This window comes from Silene latifolia, chromosome 5 (assembly GCF_048544455.1).
Source record: "Silene latifolia isolate original U9 population chromosome 5, ASM4854445v1, whole genome shotgun sequence".
Lineage (NCBI taxonomy): Eukaryota > Viridiplantae > Streptophyta > Magnoliopsida > Caryophyllales > Caryophyllaceae > Silene > Silene latifolia.
In genome coordinates this window covers 88,023,890-88,046,602 of record NC_133530.1, presented here as the reverse complement: position 1 = coordinate 88,046,602, position 22,713 = coordinate 88,023,890, and the positions used below count along the sequence as shown (strand labels likewise).

At 39.3% G+C, this 22,713-nt stretch overlaps 4 protein-coding genes and 1 non-coding gene across 5 annotated transcripts; 4 read left to right on the top strand and 1 right to left on the bottom strand.

The window, feature by feature from the left end:
• The first annotated feature begins 370 nt into the window (after window positions 1-370).
• LOC141655723 (uncharacterized) lies at window positions 371-1,591 on the top strand. Its single transcript, XM_074462788.1, has one exon. It carries the CDS (start codon window positions 371-373, stop codon window positions 1,589-1,591), a length of 1,221 nt encoding a protein of 406 aa, XP_074318889.1.
• Window positions 1,592-8,269: 6,678 nt separating this feature from the next.
• On the top strand, window positions 8,270-8,341 carry TRNAW-CCA (transfer RNA tryptophan (anticodon CCA)). Its single transcript has one exon. It is a non-coding gene; the product is annotated as a tRNA-Trp (tRNA).
• A 1,499-nt stretch (window positions 8,342-9,840) lies between these two features.
• Window positions 9,841-18,030, top strand: LOC141657790 (calcium-dependent protein kinase 17-like). The gene is made up of 10 exons (XM_074465129.1): window positions 9,841-13,046; window positions 13,106-13,223; window positions 14,986-15,810; window positions 16,238-16,381; window positions 16,477-16,629; window positions 16,807-16,922; window positions 17,014-17,181; window positions 17,295-17,422; window positions 17,500-17,599; window positions 17,710-18,030. The coding sequence occupies exons 3-10, from the start codon at window positions 15,159-15,161 to the stop codon at window positions 17,803-17,805; spliced, it is 1,557 nt and encodes a 518-aa protein (XP_074321230.1). The 5' UTR covers window positions 9,841-13,046; window positions 13,106-13,223; window positions 14,986-15,158; the 3' UTR covers window positions 17,806-18,030.
• On the top strand, window positions 9,883-13,023 carry LOC141657787 (putative pentatricopeptide repeat-containing protein At5g06400, mitochondrial). The gene has a single exon (XM_074465126.1). It carries the CDS (start codon window positions 9,883-9,885, stop codon window positions 13,021-13,023), a length of 3,141 nt encoding a protein of 1,046 aa, XP_074321227.1.
• Window positions 18,031-18,058: 28 nt separating the features above from the next.
• Window positions 18,059-22,511, bottom strand: LOC141657789 (dihydropyrimidinase). The gene is made up of 13 exons (XM_074465128.1): window positions 22,251-22,511; window positions 21,842-22,015; window positions 21,160-21,211; window positions 20,798-21,067; window positions 20,507-20,718; window positions 20,256-20,376; window positions 20,079-20,166; window positions 19,904-19,982; window positions 19,285-19,372; window positions 18,998-19,038; window positions 18,855-18,907; window positions 18,599-18,755; window positions 18,059-18,480 (listed from the first exon to the last, which is right to left on the bottom strand). Exons 1-13 carry the CDS (start codon window positions 22,323-22,325, stop codon window positions 18,289-18,291), a joined length of 1,602 nt encoding a protein of 533 aa, XP_074321229.1. The 5' UTR covers window positions 22,326-22,511; the 3' UTR covers window positions 18,059-18,288.
• Window positions 22,512-22,713: the final 202 nt, after the last annotated feature.

Below are 22,713 nucleotides of genomic sequence, written 5' to 3'. Positions count from 1 at the left end.
AGGGGGATGAGCTTGGGAGCAGGGAGGATACTGGGGGAGAGGGAGGAGGAAGAGTAGTTGGAGGAGGTGAGGGGAGTGGGAGTTGGAGGAGACTTTTACGGACAGATGGGGGAGTGGCCAATAGTGTAGGGGAGTGTGTAGGGCAGGGGGTAGGAGAGAAACGTGGAAGGGAGGTTGTTGGTTCAGTTGAGGGGCAAAAGAGGTTGAAAGTTACGTTAGACGGGGGCGTCTTAATACCTGAGGCGGAGGTTGACGGAGGTCAACCCCGCCGAGCCCAATGAATATCTTAAGCATCAACTGTCGGGGCTTGGGCAACCCCGACACGGTTCTTGCGCTCCGTGCGTTGGTACGGAGGGAGGCCCCGACCATTATGTTCTTGTGTGAGACAAAGCTTAGTGGTCGTGAGATGAGGAGGGTGAGGGAGAGGTTGGATGGTTACTACGGGCTGGAAGTGGATAGTGCAGGAAGAGCAGGTGGTTTAGCGTTGTTGTGGAAGAAAGATGTTGACTGCACCTTCAGGTCATCGTCTCTTCACCACATGGATTGTGTTGTTCGAAATGAAGGGGGGGAATGGAGGCTCACGGGGTTCTACGGCTGGCCAAATGTGGCCGACCGTCATCTATCTTGGGAGTTGTTGCGCTTACTAGGGGCGCAGTCTTTGTTGCCGTGGGTATGCATTGGGGACTTTAATGAGGTTCTTTTTTCCACCGAAATGAAAGGAGGGCATAGACAACAGTGGCAAATGAATAATTTTCGGAATGCTATTGATGATTGTGGACTTCGTGATGTATCGTGGGAGGGGTATAATTTTTCATGGGACAATGGTCAGGCGGGAGAGGCTAACAGACAAAGTATGCTTGACATGGCTATGTGTTCGACGCAATGGATTGATATGTTCCCTTATGCAAGACTTGTTTATTTAGATAGAGAGTGGTCAGACCATGCGCCGATCAAGCTTTATTTGAATAGGAGGGAGGTGCAGGGGTCTCTTTCACGTAAGTTCAGATTCGAGCAGGCGTGGGTGGGCGAAGAAGGGTGTAGGGAGGCCGTGGACCGTGGGGTTGAAAGAGGAGGACAGGATGCAGCACGGGTTTTGGCTGAATGTGCGCGGGAGTTGGGGAAGTGGAAGGGGATGAGGATTTCTGACATCGGGAGGGATATAGGGCGGAAATGTAAGCAATTAGCTAGAGTAAATGAGGATGTGAGGACGGAAGACAATGTTAGACGAAGAAGGAAACTGGTTGCGGAATTGGCTGAGTTGCGAAGAAAAGAAGAACAATATTGGCGTCAGAGATTTCGTGCCCTTTGGCTCAAGGACGGGGACCGTAACACGAAATTTTTTCATACTCGCGCTGGAGAACGAAAAAGGAAAAATACTATACACAAGCTTGTGGATGATAATGGGCAGATTCATACGGGGGAGGAGGAAATTGCGGGGGTGGCTATGGCGTATTTTCAGTCGCTTTTTGAGTCCTCTAACCCGCGGAATTTCGAAGTGTTGGAGGTATTAGAGCAGCGGGTTTCAGCCGACATGAATAACGTTTTGGCTATGGATTATAGTGAGGAGGAAGTTATTGAGGCCCTGAACTAGATGCACCCGTTAAAAGCTCCTGGACCGGACGGGATGAATGGTCTATTCTATCAAACATATTGGGGTTCGGTGGGTTCGGTGGTTGTAAGCACTGTTCTTGATATTCTGCGTGGGAACAAAAGGCCAACGGAGTTCAACACAACCAATATTGTACTAATTCCTAAGAAGAAAGCCCCGGATAAAGTGAGTGATTTTCGACCAATAAGCCTTTGTAATGTGATATATAAATTGGTCTCTAAAGTGCTGGCTTATCGTCTGAAGCCTTTTCTTGGTGATATTGTCTCGGAAAATCAGAGTGCGTTTACCTCAGGGAGATTTATTTCGGATAATGTGCTTATTGCTTTTGAACTTTTCCACTTTATGAAAAGTTCGAAACACAGGGAGGGGTTTATGGCGATGAAATTGGATATGGCTAAGGCGTACGATAGGATTGAATGGAGTTTTTTGGAAAAGGTTTTAACCAAGCTGGGCTTCGACATGAATTGGGTTGCTCGGGTCATGGATTGTGTGACGACGGTGTCGTTCGCGGTACTAATCAATGGCAGCCCTTCTCGCAGCTTTCGACCTTCTAGAGGACTAAGGCAAGGTGACCCCCTCTCACCATACCTTTTTATCCTATGTGCGGAAGTTCTGTCAGGCCTTATGAGGAGAGCGGTGGAGAATGGGAGTCTACATGGTATCCGCATTGCTCAGGGTGCGCCCTCAATTTCGCATCTCTTGTTCGCTGACGATAGTATCTTCTTTGCTAGAGCGAATTTGGAGGAAGCCGATACTATTAACTTTATCTTACGCAGTTATGAATCAGCATCAGGTCAGCTGGTTAGTCTTGATAAAACAACAGTGTCTTTCTGCAAAGGAGTGCCGCTTCAACAGAGGAGTAATCTTGCAACCCGGTTGTGTGTTACCGAGGTGGCGGAACATAACCGCTATTTGGGTCTTCCCACGGTGATCGGGAGATCAAAAAAGTGCCTTACGGATATATTGCGAGATAAACTTAGTAAGAGGCTAAGCGGTTGGCGAGGGAAAATGTTGTCTAGGGCTGGTAAGGAGGTTCTTATAAAGGCAGTGGCCAATTCACTCCCTACCTATGTGATGAGTATCTTTAAAATTCTCGTCAATTTCTGCGATGAGCTTCGATCTTTGATTTCTCGCTTCTGGTGGGGGCATGAGGAAGGTAAGAGGGGCATTAGTTGGGTTGCTTGGAGGCGCTTGTGTTTACCAAAGGGCATGGGGGGTTTGGGTTTTCGTGATTTCCACTTGTTCAATCTGGCGTTACTAGGGAAGCAAGTCTTGCGTTTGACTACTGAGACTGAAGGGTTGTGGGCTAGGATTATGCGTGCTCGCTACTATCCTAATGGTGGGTTCTCATCTGCTTGTCTGGGGTACAACCCGAGTTATACTTGGAGGGGTTTTATCGAGGCCCGAGCTGCTGTGGAGAGTGGGTTACGGAGGAGAATTGGGGATGGGCTCACGACACAGATATGGACGGAGGCTTGGATACCGGGGACTCCATCTGGGCGGGTACTTTCCCCTTGTAGTCCTGGGCGTGAACACTTAGTGGTAGCAGATTTGTTGGATGGCCATGGGTGGAGGGAGGACATGCTTACTGCTCTGTTCTTGCCTTTCGAAAGGGAGAGGATTCGTGGGGTCCGGCTTAGCGCGAATAGGCCCAGGGATGATTGGTATTGGAGTAGGGAGAAGGATGGTGTATATTCGGTCAAGTCGGCATATAGGGCGTTGGCAGGGGAGAAGGACATGCTAGAATGGGGAGGAGCGTCGGATTGGGAACGTGAGAAATGGTGATGGAATAGGCTGTGGAATGTCCCGGTGTGGCCCCGAGTGAAGCTTTTCTTCTGGCAGCTGTGCAGCGAAGCTTTGGCGACTAGAGCGAATATCGCTTCTCGAGTTCGAGGTGAGGTCTCTCTCTGTTCTTTATGTTCCTTTTCTTATGAAACAAGTACCCATTTGTTTAGAGATTGTTGTATAGCTAAAAGGGTGTGGGAGGGTCTTGGTCTTGACATGGAGGAGGACGAAGGAGGGGGAATTAGGGATTGGGTGGAAGCGAGGTGGAGAGAGTATGGGTTGCGGGAGCAAGCTAGATTTATGGTGGGGTGTTGGGCGTTGTGGGAGCATAGAAATAAGGTTGTCTTTGATTTGCGTGAGACGGACCCGCATGGTGTCATCAAGAGGGCGTTGGATGTCTTGGACGAGATTGATGGAGGTGGTGTGGCTAATGGGAAAGGGCGGGGTGGAGGTGAACACGGGGTGGTCAAGGAAAGCAGCACGGGATGGAAGGCGCCACATGAGGGGTTTGTAAAGGTCAATGTCGATGCCGGTGTTAAGGAGGGAGAGGGAGTGAGCTTGGGGGTGGTGTGTAGGGACAGATGTGGCCGTGTTTTGTGGGGTTTTTATTGTGTGCAGGAACATGTATGGGAGGTGCAGATGGCGGAGACGATGGCGGTCCTTGAAGGGGTGCAAGAAGCGCAAGAAAGGGCATTCGCGGATCATAGTGGAAAGTGACTGTTTACAAGTTATTGAAGCGTTGAGACGGAAGTCGAAAGGAAGGAGTGTGTTGTTCTTAGTTTTAGAGGATATTTTACATGTTTGCAATTGTTTTGAGTCCGTTATTTGGTCTTATACGAGTCGAGCAAACAATAGTGTAGCTCATGCTTTAGCCCATGTTAGTCCTAGAGTCGTGGGAAGAGTTATGTGGTCGGATGTTCTACCACCGATCGCGAACAATGCTGTTTCGTTTGATTTATCGTTAATATAGTAAAGCCTACGGGCTTTCTCCTCAAAAAAAAAAAAACATAAGTTAAACCCCAAGAAATATATCCATCTGATCTGTCCAGCTTATTTGATTACCTTTACTTATAGCACAAAGATAAAAAAGAAAGGAGTGAAACCATTCATGGTTATAGTTCATGATATGAATGTCAAGTGGGTAATAGTGAAATTAGATGGTCAAATTACTCATAGGAAATCTTCAAAGTATAAAAATGTAAATAAGTGAATTTGACATCATAAAATGTACTTCCTCATTTTCGATCTTTTTTTTTGCTTTTAATTGTTGCACAAAGACCAAGGAAAGGGGGAGGGGAGGAAACATTTGTGATGGGTGCTAGTGAATGATAAGTTGATAATGATGATAATTTATAATTAAATCACACATAAAAAAATTCAAATATAAAAAAGTAAACAAATAAATAAGACGTTTTGAAATGCAATAGATAAATAAATGACCGGTCGGATGCTGTAATAGATAATAAAAAGACGTCGGTGAAAAGAGTACAATTTTTTTTAACGGAAAATGCACGTGGTGACAGGTGCCTTGAAGTTTGATATTTTGCCCGAAATTCCCAATTTTTTTATCCGGAAAACTTTAAGAAGCCATAACTTGTGTTTACGAACTCAGAAAGTGACAATTTTTTGTTAAATTGATCATCTTTCCGAGAATTACAACTTGAAAAAAAATTGTCGAGTTTGGAATTCTTGACCAAGAGATATGGTCACTCAAAGTTTGTTCGGTCAAGAAAACTTTGACATACAAAAATTCGTAGCCAGGAGATCCAAATACGAATTTTTTTTCAAATCGTAGTTCTCAGGTAATTAATTTGAAAAAAAAAAAAATTATTATTTTCTAAACCCGTAAACATGAGTTATGACCTTTTAAAAATTTTCGGATTAAAAAATTAGGTATTTTGGATAAAGTTTTAAAACTCAAGAGCACCGCATTTATTTATTTGTTTATTTAACTCGCAATTTTTAGTGCTACATTGAAAGCAACGGAATCAAAGGCACGAAAAACAATGTTGTTCTAAAGTATCTCAAGTCAAAATTGAAAGTACGACCAAATCATATCATCATCATGATTTTTGCAGGCTAGACAACAAAAGTTCATCTACTGAGTAAGTTAGTGATAACCAACAGATTTCTTTTCAGCACTTGTTGGACCATTTACAGTCTTCAAATTTTTTCATATTCATATTCATCTTCACTCATCTCAATTTTAATTAATTGAGTTAATTTTTAAGAAATATCCTTACATGTGTTTAAAAAACGTATACAGTTTAGTCGAAAGAATAATTTTAAAAACAAATTCATTGTCCCCTAATTTAAAAGAAACTTATTAAACTTAAGTTTTACGAGTGTTTATATACAGACTCGAGTAATGATATTCACGAATTCTTCCTTATATGTTGATGACGAGATGCGTTTAATTGGTAAGGAAAACGAACAAAACAAGATTAATAACGGCGAAAAACAACCATATATACTAATGAGTGTCGATCATCGAGTACCATTTTTTTTCCACAAATTATTACTCGTACTCAAACACATTATAAAGACTATGACATGTAATTTAACATCATTTGCTACAAACTCAAATCTTTATACTAGTACAAGATACAAGTTCGAGTCTTTCTTACAACGAAACAAATTAAAAAAAAAAATATTACCATGGACTTTCTATTTCGGGTTTTCTTTCCAACCTTCTCATTCTCCGACAAATAAAATATCTCATATCCACGGGTCTATTTGAAGAAAAGACTTGAAAAGACCCGAAAGAGATTGTCTATAACATTGCTTAAAAAAAGGCGGACATTAACATTAAATAAACATTCAAAATCAAACTTCACTACCACATTTCCACTAATTAATTCATCATTATAATTTTAATTAAGACGGAGATTTTCCAGAAGGAGGCTTCTGAGTAACAACACTTGACGACTGCGGCGGTGGAGTAGCATTAGTAGTATCACCGTGTACGGCGATGGAAGCACTGTTTCCGGCGACATTCGCCGGAGATTTGTCGGCGATCTGATCAACGGGAAATGAATCCGACGGAGGCGGAATGTCGAATGACGTCAGGTCCGGCGGAATTACTCTTGAAGCTTGACGGCGGTGGCGCGACATTGCGGTGGTTTTCACGGCGGAGAGAGAAAGTTTGAGGATTAATTATTTTTTTTTAATTTTTTTTTGGAGTTGTGTTTTGTGTGTCACTTACTCTTGAGAAGTGGCGGTATAAATAAGAGGGGAGGTGAAAGGTGTTATCACGCGCTTTTGAGGGAGTTGTTATATATGGATTACAGAGGATCGTTTTTAGGTACTCTTATAGTTTTATCGGTTTTTCTAATATGCCCACTAGGCACCAAAAAGTAAAGAAATAAATGCATTCTTGTAAAAAAAAAAAGTAAAAAGTGATAGAATTTACAATTTTCCATAAAAATAGCATTTAATTCTTTCCTTTTTGGGTTTCTTATCCTATGCCTAGTGGGCATAGGTTAGAAAAACCCTAGTTTTATTTATCCTCGGGTTTTATCTACTCGGTTGATGAGTCACGTCGCGATTAGTCTTATTTAAGACGGTTTTACCTTATAAGAAAGTGATCGGTATCTACTTATCCGTCTCTAGTATTAAATGAACCACGTATGAGACCGTTTCAGTGAGATTAAGGTTGTTTTCGTTTTATGAAACTATTTAAACGAATTACTGACTTATTTTTATTATGAGCCAGTTATTTAAACTGGTTAAGTTCTTTTTTGTTCTTTATCTCGTCCTTAAGCAGGTTATTAAATACTCAATTTAAGTAAAATCAATTGATTAAATAAATAATGATATATTAACCTTAATCCGCCAATTTCATATTGGATTTATCTCACATTTTCAAATTGGTGATGAGTAGTGAGTAAAGTAGAGCTCTATAATACATTTTTCCACTCTAAATGAAGAAAGGCGGAGTTGGAAGCTAGTATGCACAAGGAACCTTCCCTCTTTGCTTAAGTTTTGGCTTTTGTGTTAGATTATTGAATTATAATGATTTCACATTTGAAAATGGATGATTATTAAGAAAAAAATGTTTTTTTTTTTTATTTAGGTGAAAGTGAAGTTCCTTCATAGTGTCATTATTTCCTTTTTCTCTTTCATTGTTCTATTCTCGATTTGAAAATCATGTTACTCATATTGATTGTAGAAACATGGTTTAAGTAAGAAAATATTAATGGGAGTTACTTATAAATTATAATCATTGTAAGACCATGTTTTTTTGGATTTAATGGAGTTGAGCTGAATTGAATTGAGCTAAGTGAGCTTAATGGAGCCGAACTAAACTGAAATTTGCTGAGACGAATAGAGCTAAAATAAAATAAAACTGAACTGAACGGAAGTGAGCTGAAATTAAGCCGAAAAAAACAGGGCCTAGTTTACGACGAATGGGTGATGTGCACCATCCATATTCTCGTTGTAATTTATTTTCACTTACAACGATTGTAAACAAGAATTTGTGACAAAACATAGATATATAATTTATGTACAATCTACTCAACGTGTCAATTAATAGACGGGAATGCAGATCATTATCTTTAACATGAGTAAATATATGTAATAAATCATTTCATCTAAATCCTTATAAATGCATTAATACCCGTCATTTACATCACATTAAGTACTTGTAATGAGTTACATGAAATTTTCAAAATTTAGAAACAAATTAATCAATGATCTTAATTCTGAGGTATACACTACACCTACTAAAGTTTAATGAGGCCGTACGTACATGTATACATACTCAGCCAAAATGGGCCGTTAAAGAGGGCAAACAAAGCAACAAAATACTTAATTTCGAACAGCCCAACATTCTATGTTGAAATAAGAATTGATCTGAAAACCATCACCTGCGGATCCGTGGCGCAATGGTAGCGCGTCTGACTCCAGATCAGAAGGTTGCGTGTTCGATTCACGTCGGGTTCAAAACCCGGTCCCCTGTATGGATCAACTTTTTTTCCTAAAACTTGTAATCCAAGCTTTTTCAAAAGCAACTCCAATATGTTACAGATGAAATTTTAGTGTCATTATTTCGTTTGTAAAAATAAACACTTCTCAAATCAATTCATAGTTTAACAAACATCCGGATTAAATTTTTTCCTAAAACTTTGTTGCTTTTTCAAAAGCAACTCCAATTGATTTATGTTTGGGTCCAATTGTCTACAGAAAGCAAGCGTAAATAAACCTTCTAAACAGATGAAATTTTAATGTTATTATTTCGCTTATAAAAATAAATAATTGTCAAATCAATTCATAGTTTAAGATGATAAGAAACATCCTAGGTGAGAACCTTGAGAATTAGTTTCGGTACATTTCAAATCTATATGATGTATTTGAGATACATTTCAGATAAATATGAGAATTAAATACAAAGTACATTTCCAACTTGTATGAAATAATTTCAAATATGTCTAAGATATAAGCTACGAGGACCTTCATGTATATACAGGCTATATTCCAAATATGCCTAAAGTAGATTATAAATACACTTGATCGTTGACGGACGTTGCCCTGGATAAGAACTGGAGCTTAACATTTGCAATTTCCTATTGCCTTTTCAAAATTTACGTCATGACATTTAAGACTAACGACACTTCTCACATTACTTGCCCAGCACGAGAACTAGAGCTTGACATTTGCAATTTATTCGCTCGTTTTCAAAATATACCTCATGATACTCAGGATAAACCAAACAATTCTCACGATACTCGCCTAAAAGGGTACTAATTCAATCCCAGCGGCAGAGGCCTTATCTATACTCAACAAACTACATGTTAACGATTTAGTCAACAATTACCTCTCAAGTCTCAACAAGAGCTGAACAAAACCATATACTTGATACAATTTTAAAAACTGTATCGTGTATAAGGTTTAAAATCACAAATTCGTATATTTGGAATCGATCAGGTTTTTTCGTATATCCTGTTTCCGTATATACCCGGATACGGATTTACGATGTTACACGGTTCAATTGCTTGCATTCTCGATAAAACAGATACATCACAAACTTAAATTTAATAATAGGTTACATATTTAAACAATCAAAATTTTCAATATTCATTATACAAATCTATCAGGAAAAAAATAAATAATCAAAATTTTCAATATTCATTATACAAATGTATAAGGAAAAAATAATGTGGACAAATTAATGTGATTATGTTTAAATTATTTAGTTTATGTGAGTTTTTTTTAGTTCTTTTCAAAAACGTGTCGGGAACCGTATACCTGATTTCGTTTTTGCCCGAACTGACCCGATACAATTTTCAGAAAATCGTATACAGTATTAGAAACCGTGTCATATATTTTTGCTCAAGCATACCCTCAACAAACTCGATTTAACCAATTAAAGTGACCCGTATCCGAAATGACCCAACGGCTCTCCCGCTTCCCTTTAGTAGAGAATGGGAGCTTCAACAACTAACATGTCACTCAAGTGAGTGACGAACAATCAAACAAAGCCGCCAATGATGAGATTTGTAACAAAACCTCGACCAATTAATTCAATCAAATACTTGAAAAATCAGGGTTTTGAGATCTTCACTTTCTCAACAAAATCAAAATATAATAAGAATCACTCAAAATCTGCTAAAACCCAGAAAACTGTGCCTGATAAACCCAAATTTCTTAAAAGGGATGCTAATGATTCTCTTTTTAGCGACATCACTGAGATTATAGGCACTGTAAATCTTGATTTTGATAAGAATTTACCTCGGGTTTCTGTTTCGGGTGCAAATGGTGGTGATTTTGGCGGGGGTGGACATTGCACACCAGGTGTTCGAGGAAATGCCAAAGAGAAAACTGAGGGTGAAAGGGGAGAATTGTTGCTCAAGGGAGTTACCCAAGTGAGGAATTTGGGTGGAAATTATGTTAGTGGTATTGTACGTAGGATAACGGAGATTGTAAGGGGTGATCATGGTGAGGTTTCGATGGAGGAACGGTTGGATGAGTCGGGTTACGAATTGAGTTCCGACATTGTTGGCAAGGTGTTGAAGAGGTGTTTTAAAGTGCCACATTTGGCTAAAAGGTTTTTTGATTGGGTGAAGTTGAAGAATGAGCGTTGTCTTAGCACCGAAAACTATAACACCATGTTGTATATGGCCGGTGATCGGAAGGACTTTGAGTTGGTTGAGAGGTTGGTGGAAGAAATGGAGGAGTATAACTGTGAGAAAGACATTAAGACTTGGACTATAATACTCGTGCATTATGGCAAGGCGAAGATGGTAGGGAAGGCCTTGTCGTTGTTTGAGAAAATGAGAAAATCGGGTATTGAACTTGATGTTGAGGCTTATAGAATACTGATACAAATACTTTGCCAATTTAGGAAAGGTGAAATCGCGTTGGAGTTCTATAAGGAGATGGTGCAAAAGGGATTTGAGCTTCACAGTTGGCTTTACCCACAGTTGCTTAAATGTCTCGCAGATTGTGGGGATGTTGACGGGGTTTATTTAGTCGTAGATGACATGATCAGCGTGTCTCATATCCCTGAAAATGATGCTTATTGTTCTGCGCTAAAGAGTTTATGCATTAGCGGGCGTATTAAAGAAGCTTTGGAGTTGATTCGCGACCTTAACCATAAAAACGTGACTCTAAGCCCTCTATTTTTCGAAACCTTAGTGAAGGGACTTTGTAGGGCTAATAGGGTAGAAGACGCTTTAGAGATGGTTGATATTATGAAGAAAAGAAATGTTGTTAGTGAGGGGGTTTATGGGGCTTTAATTAATGGATATTTGAGGAAAAACGATGCTTCCAAGGCTTTGGATTTGTTTCATGACATGAAGGAAACTGGATTTACACCATTGACTTCAACTTACACAGAGTTGATGCAACACCATTTTAACTCGAATGATTACGAGAAGGGTTGTGCTCTATATAGTGAGTTGTTGGAAACAGGTGTCGAGCTTGATACAGTGGCATACACGGCTATGATTGCAGGCCATGTTCGACATGACCATATTGAAGCCGCTTGGAAAGTATTTCAAAGCATGGAGAAAGAAGGGATCAAACCGACTCAAAAATGTTTCTTAATTTTCATAAAGGAGCTCTGCAGGAGCTCATCTAGAGCTAATGAAATTACTAAACTGTTGACTTATATGCTGGATTCTAAGATTAACATTGGAAAGGAGATATATGATTGTGTGAGATCTTATTTGGTTAGAAACAAGAAAATAGCAAACTCCGAACACATCAAGGATTTACTAAGGCGAGGAAGAAATTGCAGGGACATTCGCGCATCTCAAGACACAAGTTCACCAGGGAAGATGCAAAATGGAGGGTCAGACTCCGTTGACTCAAATGCTGACCTTTTGTTGCTAGAGCCACTGCCACTAACTTACAGTGATGAACATCTTCGTAAAGTATGTGCCATTTTGTCATCGGCTAATGATTGGCCGGCCATGGAAGAAGCTTTGGAGAAATTATCAATTTGTTATACACCCGTTCTTGTTTCTGAGATCTTGCACAAATGTAGCCAGCATGGCTCAGCTGTTCTGCATTTTTTCGCTTGGGTTAGAAATCAACCTGGTTATAGACACACTACTGAAACCTACAACTCGGCTATAAAAATAGCTGGTAAAGGTAAAGATTTCATACACATGAGAAATATCTTCAATGAAATGCGAAGAAATGGTTGCTTAGTGACTCCTGATACTTGGACAATCATGATCATGCTTTATGGTCGAATAGGCCTGACCGATATTGCCACAAGAACTTTCAGTGAAATGAAAGCGAGTGGGTGCAAGCCAACAACAAGTACATACAAGTACTTGATGTTGTCCTTGTGTGGGAGAAAAGGAAGGAAAGTGGAGGAAGCAGTTCAACTATTTTCGGAGATGATTAATGCAGGATTCGTTCCTGACAAAGAAGTGGTCGAAGTTTGTTTTGATTGTTTTTGTCAAGCAGGTAAGTTGGAAGAAGCAAAGAAGTGCTTAAAACATCTCCAAAAAGTTGGGTTTAGTACACCTCTAAGCTACTCCTTGCTCATTAGGTCTCTTTGTCGAACGGGGCAATTGGAAGATGCCCTAGCCCTAGTAAGTGACATTCAAGAAGTTCATCGACCCACTCTCGATCATTATGTCTCTGCGAGCCTAGTTCACGGTCTTCTAAAGAAGGGACGATTAGACGAGGCACTGTCCAAAATAAATTCCTTGAAAGAAGCAGGTATTCACCCAACTGTCCATATCTATACATCTTTAATATCACATTTTTGTAAGGCGAAAGACATAGATAGAGCATTAGAGATTTTCAAGACAATGGGTGAAGAGGGATGCCAACCTACTGTTGTGACATACACTGCATTGATTGACGGGTATATACGCACAGGGAATTTTGAGGATGCTCGAAAACTGTTTCTGAAAATGAGGTTTAAAGGGCCATTTCCGGATTTTAAGGCTTACTCTGTAGTAATTGGAAGCTTTTGTGAGGCTGGACAATCTGAAGTAGCCATGGAATGTTTATCAGAAATGTTGAAAGATGGTATTGTACCAAGTACTATTAATTTTCGAACCGTTTACTATGGGTTGAATAGAGAAGGCAAACATGATTTAGCTCGGACAGTTATGCATCTGAAGCATAATGTTTGCAGTAAACGCAAGTTCTTAACAACATAGTCAGAAATGTAATTTACCTTTCAGTATTTTTTTCCAACAGACTGAATTTTTTTATCCAAGGAGAGTTTATTGGTATTTTCAGTTGTTAATATTCACTTCAATTCCTCTATTTATTTGAGTTTTTCATGATGATGAGCCAGGGTTATTCGTTTGAGATCTGAATATCCGATGAAAGAAACCAACTCGCGTATTACCTCAAGGTACTCTCCTTGTTCGTTCTCGCCGTTCCATTTGAGTGTAGACGTTTTTCAGAATCTCCTCACATTTTTCGTAAAACGTTTATGAAAAACGTATATAATTAAATGGAACGCAAAAGAATATTTTGTTAGCATGAAAATCATTCAAGGAGGTAAAATATGCTACTGTACATCTTTTTATTTCTCCAATTTATATTATTGGTGGTCATATTTTGAAACTTTAACCATGAATAAACTATAAAGCATTCTCCGTAATAATTTATGATACGATATTGATAACGAGTGCCCCGGGGGCACTTGTTAAGCACAATATTCAGACACTAATATATTAGACGAGGAAATAAAAAAAGACTGGTTCTTTTATTTGTCTCCCACAAATTTCTCAACTAAAAACTCCTTATACACTACGCCACTATCTCCAACCACCATATCACCATTACAACCATTACAATAGTAAACTACCACTCACCAGTTACACCACCAAGACCACCACCGCACCCTCACCCGTCCCTGACCTCCCAAATCAGCCATTAAATCAAATCGTTTTTTCTCTCATGCTCGAAAATTCATCCGAAAAAAAAAATGAACCCTAAACCCTTTTCCGGATGAGTCCATCGGTGGCGAAGCCGCCGGATTCCGAACAATAGACACCTTATGAGGGGAATGGTGAACCCTTTTTGGGAATGAGGTTAAAAGAGGGTTTTGGTGGTATTTGGGAATGCCGACGTCGGAGGTAATGAGTTAAGGTTGATCACCGTTGTCACGCGGTACCCGAAGAACACTGAACAAGGGATAAAGTCCATGAATGGCTGGTCATCGTGATATAAATTTCATTTTAATGGACCTAGAATTATAGTGGAGTAGTATTTAATATTTATGGGAGAAAATTAGGTCACTGGGAATTTGGTAAAGAAAGAGAGAGATTCACAGGGGAAGTTGAGAAAAAGAAGGAACAAGATTGCTTGAATGACGGTAAAGATTTGGTATCATAGGGGTACATATGTAAATTAATGTTAGCTAAACGAATGCCCCTGGGGCGTTTTTTAACTTAATATGATATCTACATGATTATATTTGTTATAATTTTTTTTTCATAGAAATATATACGAAGTACTATTAAACAAAAAATGTTTTGCTTAGGAGACCAAGACTTTTTGTTTTAAAAAAATGGAGGAACAATGTAAATTCGAGGGAGTACGTTTATTACTTTAACACAATGGTTTGACTTTTGAGAAAGATAAAGGAGATAAAGGTTAAGAAATTATAACAAGAAGGTATTTAACATGGAGGGTGTGATAAAAAAAAAGGGCACATTTTGGGGAGTTATTATTATTACGGAGTAATATACAATTGGTCTCTCTTGTGACGGTCGCAGGTTATGATGGATAAAAAGTGACTATTTTATGATAAAAAGTGACGCTAAACACTAGTATACCACCATTTTTTTATTAGAAAATGATCATTTTAGTGATACTTTTTTCATAAAATGACTATTTTTTTTTTCTTCGTAAAATGGTCATATTTATCTCATCGTAACTTACAATCGTGGCAATGAGAATTTGCGGTTTTGATGTTTGTTTTTCCTCGTATACATTTATCACTATTCATTTTGATCCTATCTTATACAGTCATCCTAGCCGTTAAATAACAGAAAAACAAATTGGCAAAATACTGTTAATATTCCCGCGAAATCCTCCAAGGTACACATTATTTATGGATAATACCTTTTCCCAAATTCTGATCATTTTCTCCTAAATTTCCTCAGAATCAACCCTGCATTTTCACCTTCAATCCAACCTGTAATTCCTCCTCTAATCTTTCATTTCCGCAACTCCGAACAAATAAAAATAAATTTCAAAGAAAAAAAAAAGGGTAGGGAAACAACTTCACAAATCACAACCCCACCCCATTTCCGAAGCGTCCCGAGTTCAATTCCCCATGGGAAATTGTTGCCCCGGAGGCAACACCAGTCCCACGGAAGACGATCAAGAGCCGGATAATGGTGGTTCTGCATCCAACAACAATGTCCCAGACGGTTCCTCTAAGCCGGCGAGCTCAAAGCCTACCAAGCAAGGCCAGATTGGACCGGTGTTAGGCCGGCCCATGGAAGATGTCAAGTCCACTTACAGCTTCGGAAAAGAGCTGGGCCGGGGTCAATTCGGGGTGACCCATTTGGTAACCCATAAACAATCCGGGGACCAATTCGCCTGCAAGACTATAGCCAAGAGGAAACTGGTAAATAAGGAGGATATAGAAGATGTTAAAAGAGAAGTCCAGATTATGTACCATTTAACGGGTCAGCCTAATATCGTTGAGCTTAAGGGCGCGTTTGAGGATAAGCATTCGGTTCATTTGGTTATGGAGCTTTGTGCCGGTGGAGAACTGTTTGATCGGATCATTGCCAAAGGTCATTATACGGAACGTGCAGCTGCTTCTTTGCTCAGGACTATTGTTCAGATTGTGCATACTTGCCATTCTATGGGTGTCATTCATCGTGATCTTAAGCCCGAGAATTTCCTGTTGTTGAATAAGGATGAGAATTCTCCTCTCAAGGCCACTGATTTCGGTTTATCAGTTTTCTTCAAGTCAGGTTTGTGTGTTCCTAGATCTGAAAACCGGGTTGGTTGGGTCGAGTCATTTTATTAGTTCATTATATTTTCGGGTTACATCGTGTTAGCTTTCTGGCCCAATTCTAACATCGTCTATTAATTTCAAAGCGAATAAATCTTGACCATATTAACATTGTTATAATTAGAGCTGGCCATCAGCACGGGCTGACCCGGCCCGGCCCGCCTTAGCCCGTTATTTTATGCAACTTGGCCTGGCCCGGGTCCTAAAATTCCAGCCCGGCCTGCCCTTGGCCCGCCATTTTAGAAAAAAAGGAAAAAAAGTTAAAAATTGGTAAGGCCAGCCCGCCTCAGACCCTGGACCAAGTCAAGCATATCCCAGCCCGGCCCGGTCATAGCCCGCCCCGAGTACAGGTCTAGTTATAACTGTATCGTATTTTCTACATGCAGGCGATTCATTTAAGGATATAGTTGGAAGTGCCTACTACATAGCGCCGGAGGTGTTGAAGAGAAAGTATGGGCCAGAAGTGGATATATGGAGTGTCGGGGCGATGTTATACATTCTTTTATGTGGAGTTCCTCCCTTTTGGGCAGGTAGGTACCTTTCCGAAGATTTAACTTCCCCAATTTGATTTCCTCTGGTAATATTACAGTCTTTGGATATTGAATGCAAATGTACTTTGTCACAGAAACCGAAAATGGTATATTCAACGCGATCCTAAGAGGTCACATCGATTTCACCAGTGATCCATGGCCTCAAATTTCACCTCAAGCCAAGGACTTGGTCAGGAAAATGTTGAACACTGACCCTAAACAACGGCTCACAGCTTATCAAGTTCTCAGTAAGTTCTATAACCTATCACCTGCAACTGTATTCAGGAATCATTTACATCTTTTTACGGCTGCCAAAAAAAAAAAATGAACTAAAATTGGAACCCGTCAGCCTAGAAATTGTTAGCATTGGCTTCTGTATACCTGGAAAAGGAAAAACAAATAAGTTTTCATGTTCTCATTGTCAGATCATCCGTGGATTAAAGAAGACGGAGAAGCTCCTGATACTCCGCTTGACAATGCTGTGATGGGCAGATTGAAGCAGTTTAGAGCAATGAACAAGTTCAAGAAAGTTGCTCTAAGGGTTAGTTGCGAAATCACCTGAAAAACAAAATTATTTACCTTAATCAAACTTGCTTTGTTTTTCACTACATGAAACATTTGGAATAATTCAGGTCATTGCGGGATGTTTGTCGGAGGAAGAAATCATGGGATTGAAGGAGATGTTTAAGAGCATGGACAGAGATAACAGCGGGACTATAACTCTGGAAGAGCTGAAGCAAGGAATGCAAACTCAAGGGACAAAGCTATCTGAGTACGAGGTTAAGCAGTTGATGGAAGCCGTAAGTATTTTCTGTTAAAACTCGTGAAAAACTTATCACTGACCTGCCAAAACTGACCAACCCCGAATAAACTGACCAACAAAAACCTGATCTTTGGTTCCCTGGACAAACAGGCTGATGCAGATGGTAACGGACTTATTGACTACGAGGAGTTCATCACAGCAACAATGCACTTGAACAGAATGGACAGGGAAGAGCATCTGTACACTGCTTTCCAGTACTTTGATAAAGATAACAGCGGGTATGATGAATTTCAAAGGTTACGAAATGAGTTTTGCACGACTGTTTTACTACAAACAACCCTATTGCTTGTTTCAGCTACATTACTGTAGAAGAGCTAGAACAAGCTCTACGCGAGTATGGCATGCAGGATGGAAGGGACATCAAGGAAATTGTTGCTGAAGTCGATTCTGATAACGTAAGTAAATAATGTTCCTTTATTTTAAGTTTCTACTCATGACCTGGGTAACCGGGTTCAAACTACGTCAGGATAAACTGTCGTTATGGTTCTCTTTACATTTTTTGTAGGATGGCCGGATCAACTATGATGAATTTGTGGCGATGATGAGAAAAGGGAACCCAGAAGCAGGAAACTTGAAGAAACGACGTAGCATAGTTTTATGATGGGGGCATTCTTTAACTTAACAATGCATCTAGGAATCCATGATTATTTAGGTGCTTAGATGTACATATGGGATGATTTGGGCGAAAAATGGGGCGGTGGGGGTAGATTTGTGAAAGCTGTTTCCTGTACAAAACACGATGAAGAAGAAAGGCGAAGAACATTTTGTGGGTGTTGTCGTGAGGACGCAGATGTAACTTTAAAATTTACTTCATCTGCAGCTAATTTTTAGATATTTGGTTTTATCATTGATCATTGAAATGAAACCCACAATATTGATTATATCTACAGTTTCAAGTTGAAGATTCGAATAGCATTTCCGTATATAGAAACCGAGGATACATAGAATTTCCGTATATAAGGATAAATTATAAGATGAAACGATAATAAAAAAAAAAAATTTACATGGTTGACAAGAAGTTGGTAGATCTGTTTTTTCTGTACACAAATATCTACAGTTTCAAGTTGAAGATTTCGAATAGCTTCTAAGACGAAGATTTGAACCGCTTTACCGGAGCATGAAGAGACGAGAGATAGTTGGAGTCGGCCTTGTCAATACCGTCAAAAAGATAGCTAAAAGGAGGCATCTGTACATATTTCCCTGAACCTGGAGAAACTGTCAGTTCCTCATTCTGCCAGACTATTCTCCCTCCTGCAATAGTCACTTCAACCTTTCCCTAAAAAAACACGGAAACACACGGCTCAAATAGAGCTCAGAAAATGGTGTAAATCGATAATGAAAATTGCATCGACCAACAAAAGTAAATACAGAACAAAGATAAGAAAATATATTACCTTTCCTGTCATTCCCTCGTAGACATTTGTATCAGTCCGATAATGATGAGATTGTGCTGAAATGCTGAAACTTGCATTAGGGTTGAGAATTATTATATCTGCGTCAGATCCCGGGAGTATTGCTCCTTTTCTTGGATATATATTGAAGATTTTTGCACTGTCAAATAAATTTGACCAAATCAGATAATACCTTGCAGTAAATTGCAGTACTCGAATTGCAGACGGAAAATAGATGCAACACCTGTAAGAAACTTACCATTCTGTGCTTGTTATCCTCACATAATCAGGGACTGATATCTTCCCAGATTCCTGAAGATGAGAAAACAAATGAGGCTGCATGGCGAAAAAACAGAGAAAAAATTTAAATTTTTTTTCGGTTTCCATCATTCATAAGCTTACCACCATAGTGTTCCAAACTATATGCATCCTCTCTTCAAGCCCTAAACATTGCAAAATGATAGGTTAGTTCATTGTTTAAACTCCGTTTATAAACGACAGACACTTCATTTTAGGTCAAATAATATAAAAATTTTCAAGAAACAGTTGTCTCCGACACTTATGTCAGAGTCTAAGTAACCAGAGACGAAACAGTTGTCTCCGTGTATAAATGATGAACATTAGCTGGAACTCTGATAACAAAGGAATGCTTATTCTTGGTGTAGACGATGGATTAACCTTAAACTTACCATTAACTCCATTGGGTATTTTCCGAAAATCATCAATACCAAGAGCCTTTTGTGCTGAACTAAATGTACAGTGATCAGTTCCCACCAACTGCAGTATGAAAGAAATGCAGCATTGATTATATTATGCTGAAACTGCTGACAGTGATACAGATACAGCTAATGTTCCAAAAACTCTATGTATGTACAGCTCTTCTTCATTCACGTGTTAGTCCCGAGTTGATTTGGGGTCGGCTAACATGAACTATTGTTTGAAACTATCAATCCAAAGTTAAATAATTAGGATAAATAATTAAGTTAAAGCGTTTCTAGAAATGCAAAAATCCATATTTCCAATGGAGCCAAAGATTCATTACTCTTTGGTTCTGGATTATTATGGAATAAAGCAAAATGGCTCATTAAAGTGGCTACGCTTCTTTCTCTTGTGAAGTAGTGGTCCTTCGATGCAGTTCTCGACGCAATTTTCATCTTGGGTCATTCGGAAACAGCCTCTTTGTGTTGCTAACACAAGGGTAAGGCTGCGTACATCCGACCCCCCCTTACCCCGCAATTTGCGGGAGCCATTGAGGCACTGGGGTAATGTTGTTGTTGTTGTTGTTGTTTCTAGAAATGCAAAGAAAACCTGAAGAATTCCAGCAGAAAGAGCGCCCTGAAGAGCCTTATCATGTCCAGCAGGTCTGATAGGTGGACTCATGACATACCTGATTGAAATTACAAACCATTTTAATTTAATCGAGTTTTTTATGAAAAACAGGAAGACTTTTTTTACAAGAGAAACATAGCATGAGAGAACGCACTTTGATGCAATGCTGTAATCAGGATGCCAAAGCACAGAATCATTCAAGACTAAACCAGAAACGACGGGCTCACCTACGACTCTCTGCCCTGTAATCAAGGCCAAGAAGTATCAAAATTTGTAAATTTTCGGGCGAAGATGCAATATTTAGTTGTAAAAAATGATGAAAGATGAGAACCTGATTTTCGAGCTTTGGCTACTTCTTCCATGGCATCACTGCTCATCACATGAACTACATATAAAGGCGTGTTCACAAAACTAGCCAGTCGTATTGCTCGAGCAGTTGCTTCTCCTTCTAACTGAATAAACAATAAGAAATGTATCAAAAATCTGAAGCCGCGTAACAGACAGGGTCACAAACATCTGCGATAAGCAACTGAGAAAAGTGCAGAAACCTGCAAATACATAATAGAATGTACAAGAAATTACCAAGGCGGGTCTTGAAAGAGCATGCCCCTCAGGTCCAGTAATCCCAAGTTCGATCATTCTCTTCTGGCCTTCAAAAACAGCATCGCCATTTTCGGCATGAACCATAGGTAGGGCTCCCAAGGACTTGCATTTTTTAAACCCCTCGATCAAAAGTTCATCATTTACCATAAAAGACCCCTTGTACGCCATGAAGAACTTGAAAGAATTAATACCTGAATTTAACTCGACAATTAGAATTAACAATCAATGAGGTAAATGTTTATGCAAATAGGAAAAAGAGGGAACATTGACCTTCCTCCTTGACCATGGTCTCCATCTCCTTGGAAACAATTTCGTCCCATTTTGAAATTGCCATATGGAAACCGTAATCCATGCATGATTTTTCTGCCTTTTTCCGATAGGACTTTAGGCCGGCTGATAAGCTTCCATCAACTGGTATAACAAAGTCAATATGCATGGTTGTTCCACCTGCTAATGCAGCACCTTGACCACTGAAGAAGTCGTCAATTGTCTCCGTACCCATGAACTCCATATCTAGGTGAGTGTGAGGATCAATTCCTCCTGTTGGAATTCACAAACAAATTGTAAGAAAAACTTTCCTTTCGAACCTATCTCTACTGCAATAATTCTTCATAAAACCCTGAGCCATTCACCTGGCATAACATACTTTCCAGTTGCATCGAGAACCACGACATCATCACCCACCTATTTGCAGCATCAAATTTCAATGGCACAATCAGTTTGAGGATGATAAGTGCTTCAGTAGTTATAACATTAACAAAGTAAGCATTTTAAGTACAAAGATCAACCCCGACCCAACCCCACCCCACCCTCAGACTCAGTCTTAGGCTCCGTCTCATATAAGAACGTCTCATGTAAGACCAACACGACACAATCCTAGCTGGCAGCAAACATTTTGAAATTTTTAGTTAAATTCTCTGATTTTTTTTCTACTTTAGGATATTACTAATTACTAATTAGCGCCCACTAACTTCAATTCCCGGTTCTGCCACTGAACCCAAATACGGATTAGCCGTAGATATTCATCATCTAATTACACGGGTCATTAGATTAGGTCAATCCAAGAGTAAAACCGTCTCATACAAGAATTTAGCTCGAGCAAACAAACAGGCTCCAGATTAGGTCAATCCAAGAGTAAAATCGTCTCATACAGGCATTTATCAAAGAAGGCTAACAAACAGGCTCCAGATTTCGGAAACAGTTAAGATTACTGCAAACATGAGATCAATGCAAATGATCAAAAATATTACAATTTCTAACACAATAATTCTAAAGTAACAATCAAAATTCAACAAATTGCTGAAAAAAATGGACCTTGATATTGGGTTGAACAGCAATAATAACACCATCTTCCACATAAACATCAGCAAGCTGTTGATGATGAGCATTCACTACTGTTCCTCCCTTTATCAGTATCTTTGTTGATGATGATGATGATGATGAGATTTGACACCCAGCTTCTCCATATCTATTTTCTGCCTCACAAAACTACCCAATCATATAATTCAGTTATACAAAACATTAAGAAATTTTGCAGGTTTCGACTTTTGCGACTGATCAAGGGTAAGACTGCATACATCCATAGGGGGGTCTTAAAAATCATCACAAGTAGTAATACTAAACTAGTCATTTCTACACGTGATTAAAATATGTCCTCGTAAAAAATAAAAAAGTAAATAAATCACTGAGACGGAGAATATTTCAGGTTTATTGGGAAACTCACCAGATTAGTTGCAGTAACTGGATTAAATGAGAAAACAGGCAAAAGGGTTACTAGGGTTAACAGCTGAATGATCATCTTTGTAAAATTACAACTCAATTTCCCAGAAATTAAACAAGAAAAACAGGAAATAATTGTTTTTATTTATTTTGGGGAAATTTGAGATAAAGTTATGAAGTTGAATCATAGTGCTATGATGAGTGTTTGAGATGATGTCAATGTCACTAAGAAACTCTGTCATTCGTCGTTGACTTTTTACCATCTAATCCTAAAGATTTTTCAAATTTGGAATCTCATACGGATTGATCAAGATCACACTGACTGACCGATCCGATCCGATCCAATCCAATCCATTCCAATCTGACCTGAAACTGAGCGATATTATTAGGCACGAGACTGACTAAATGAAATGACCAGGTACGATAATGACTACGAAAAAAAATGACTAAATTGAAAGCGCGATTGC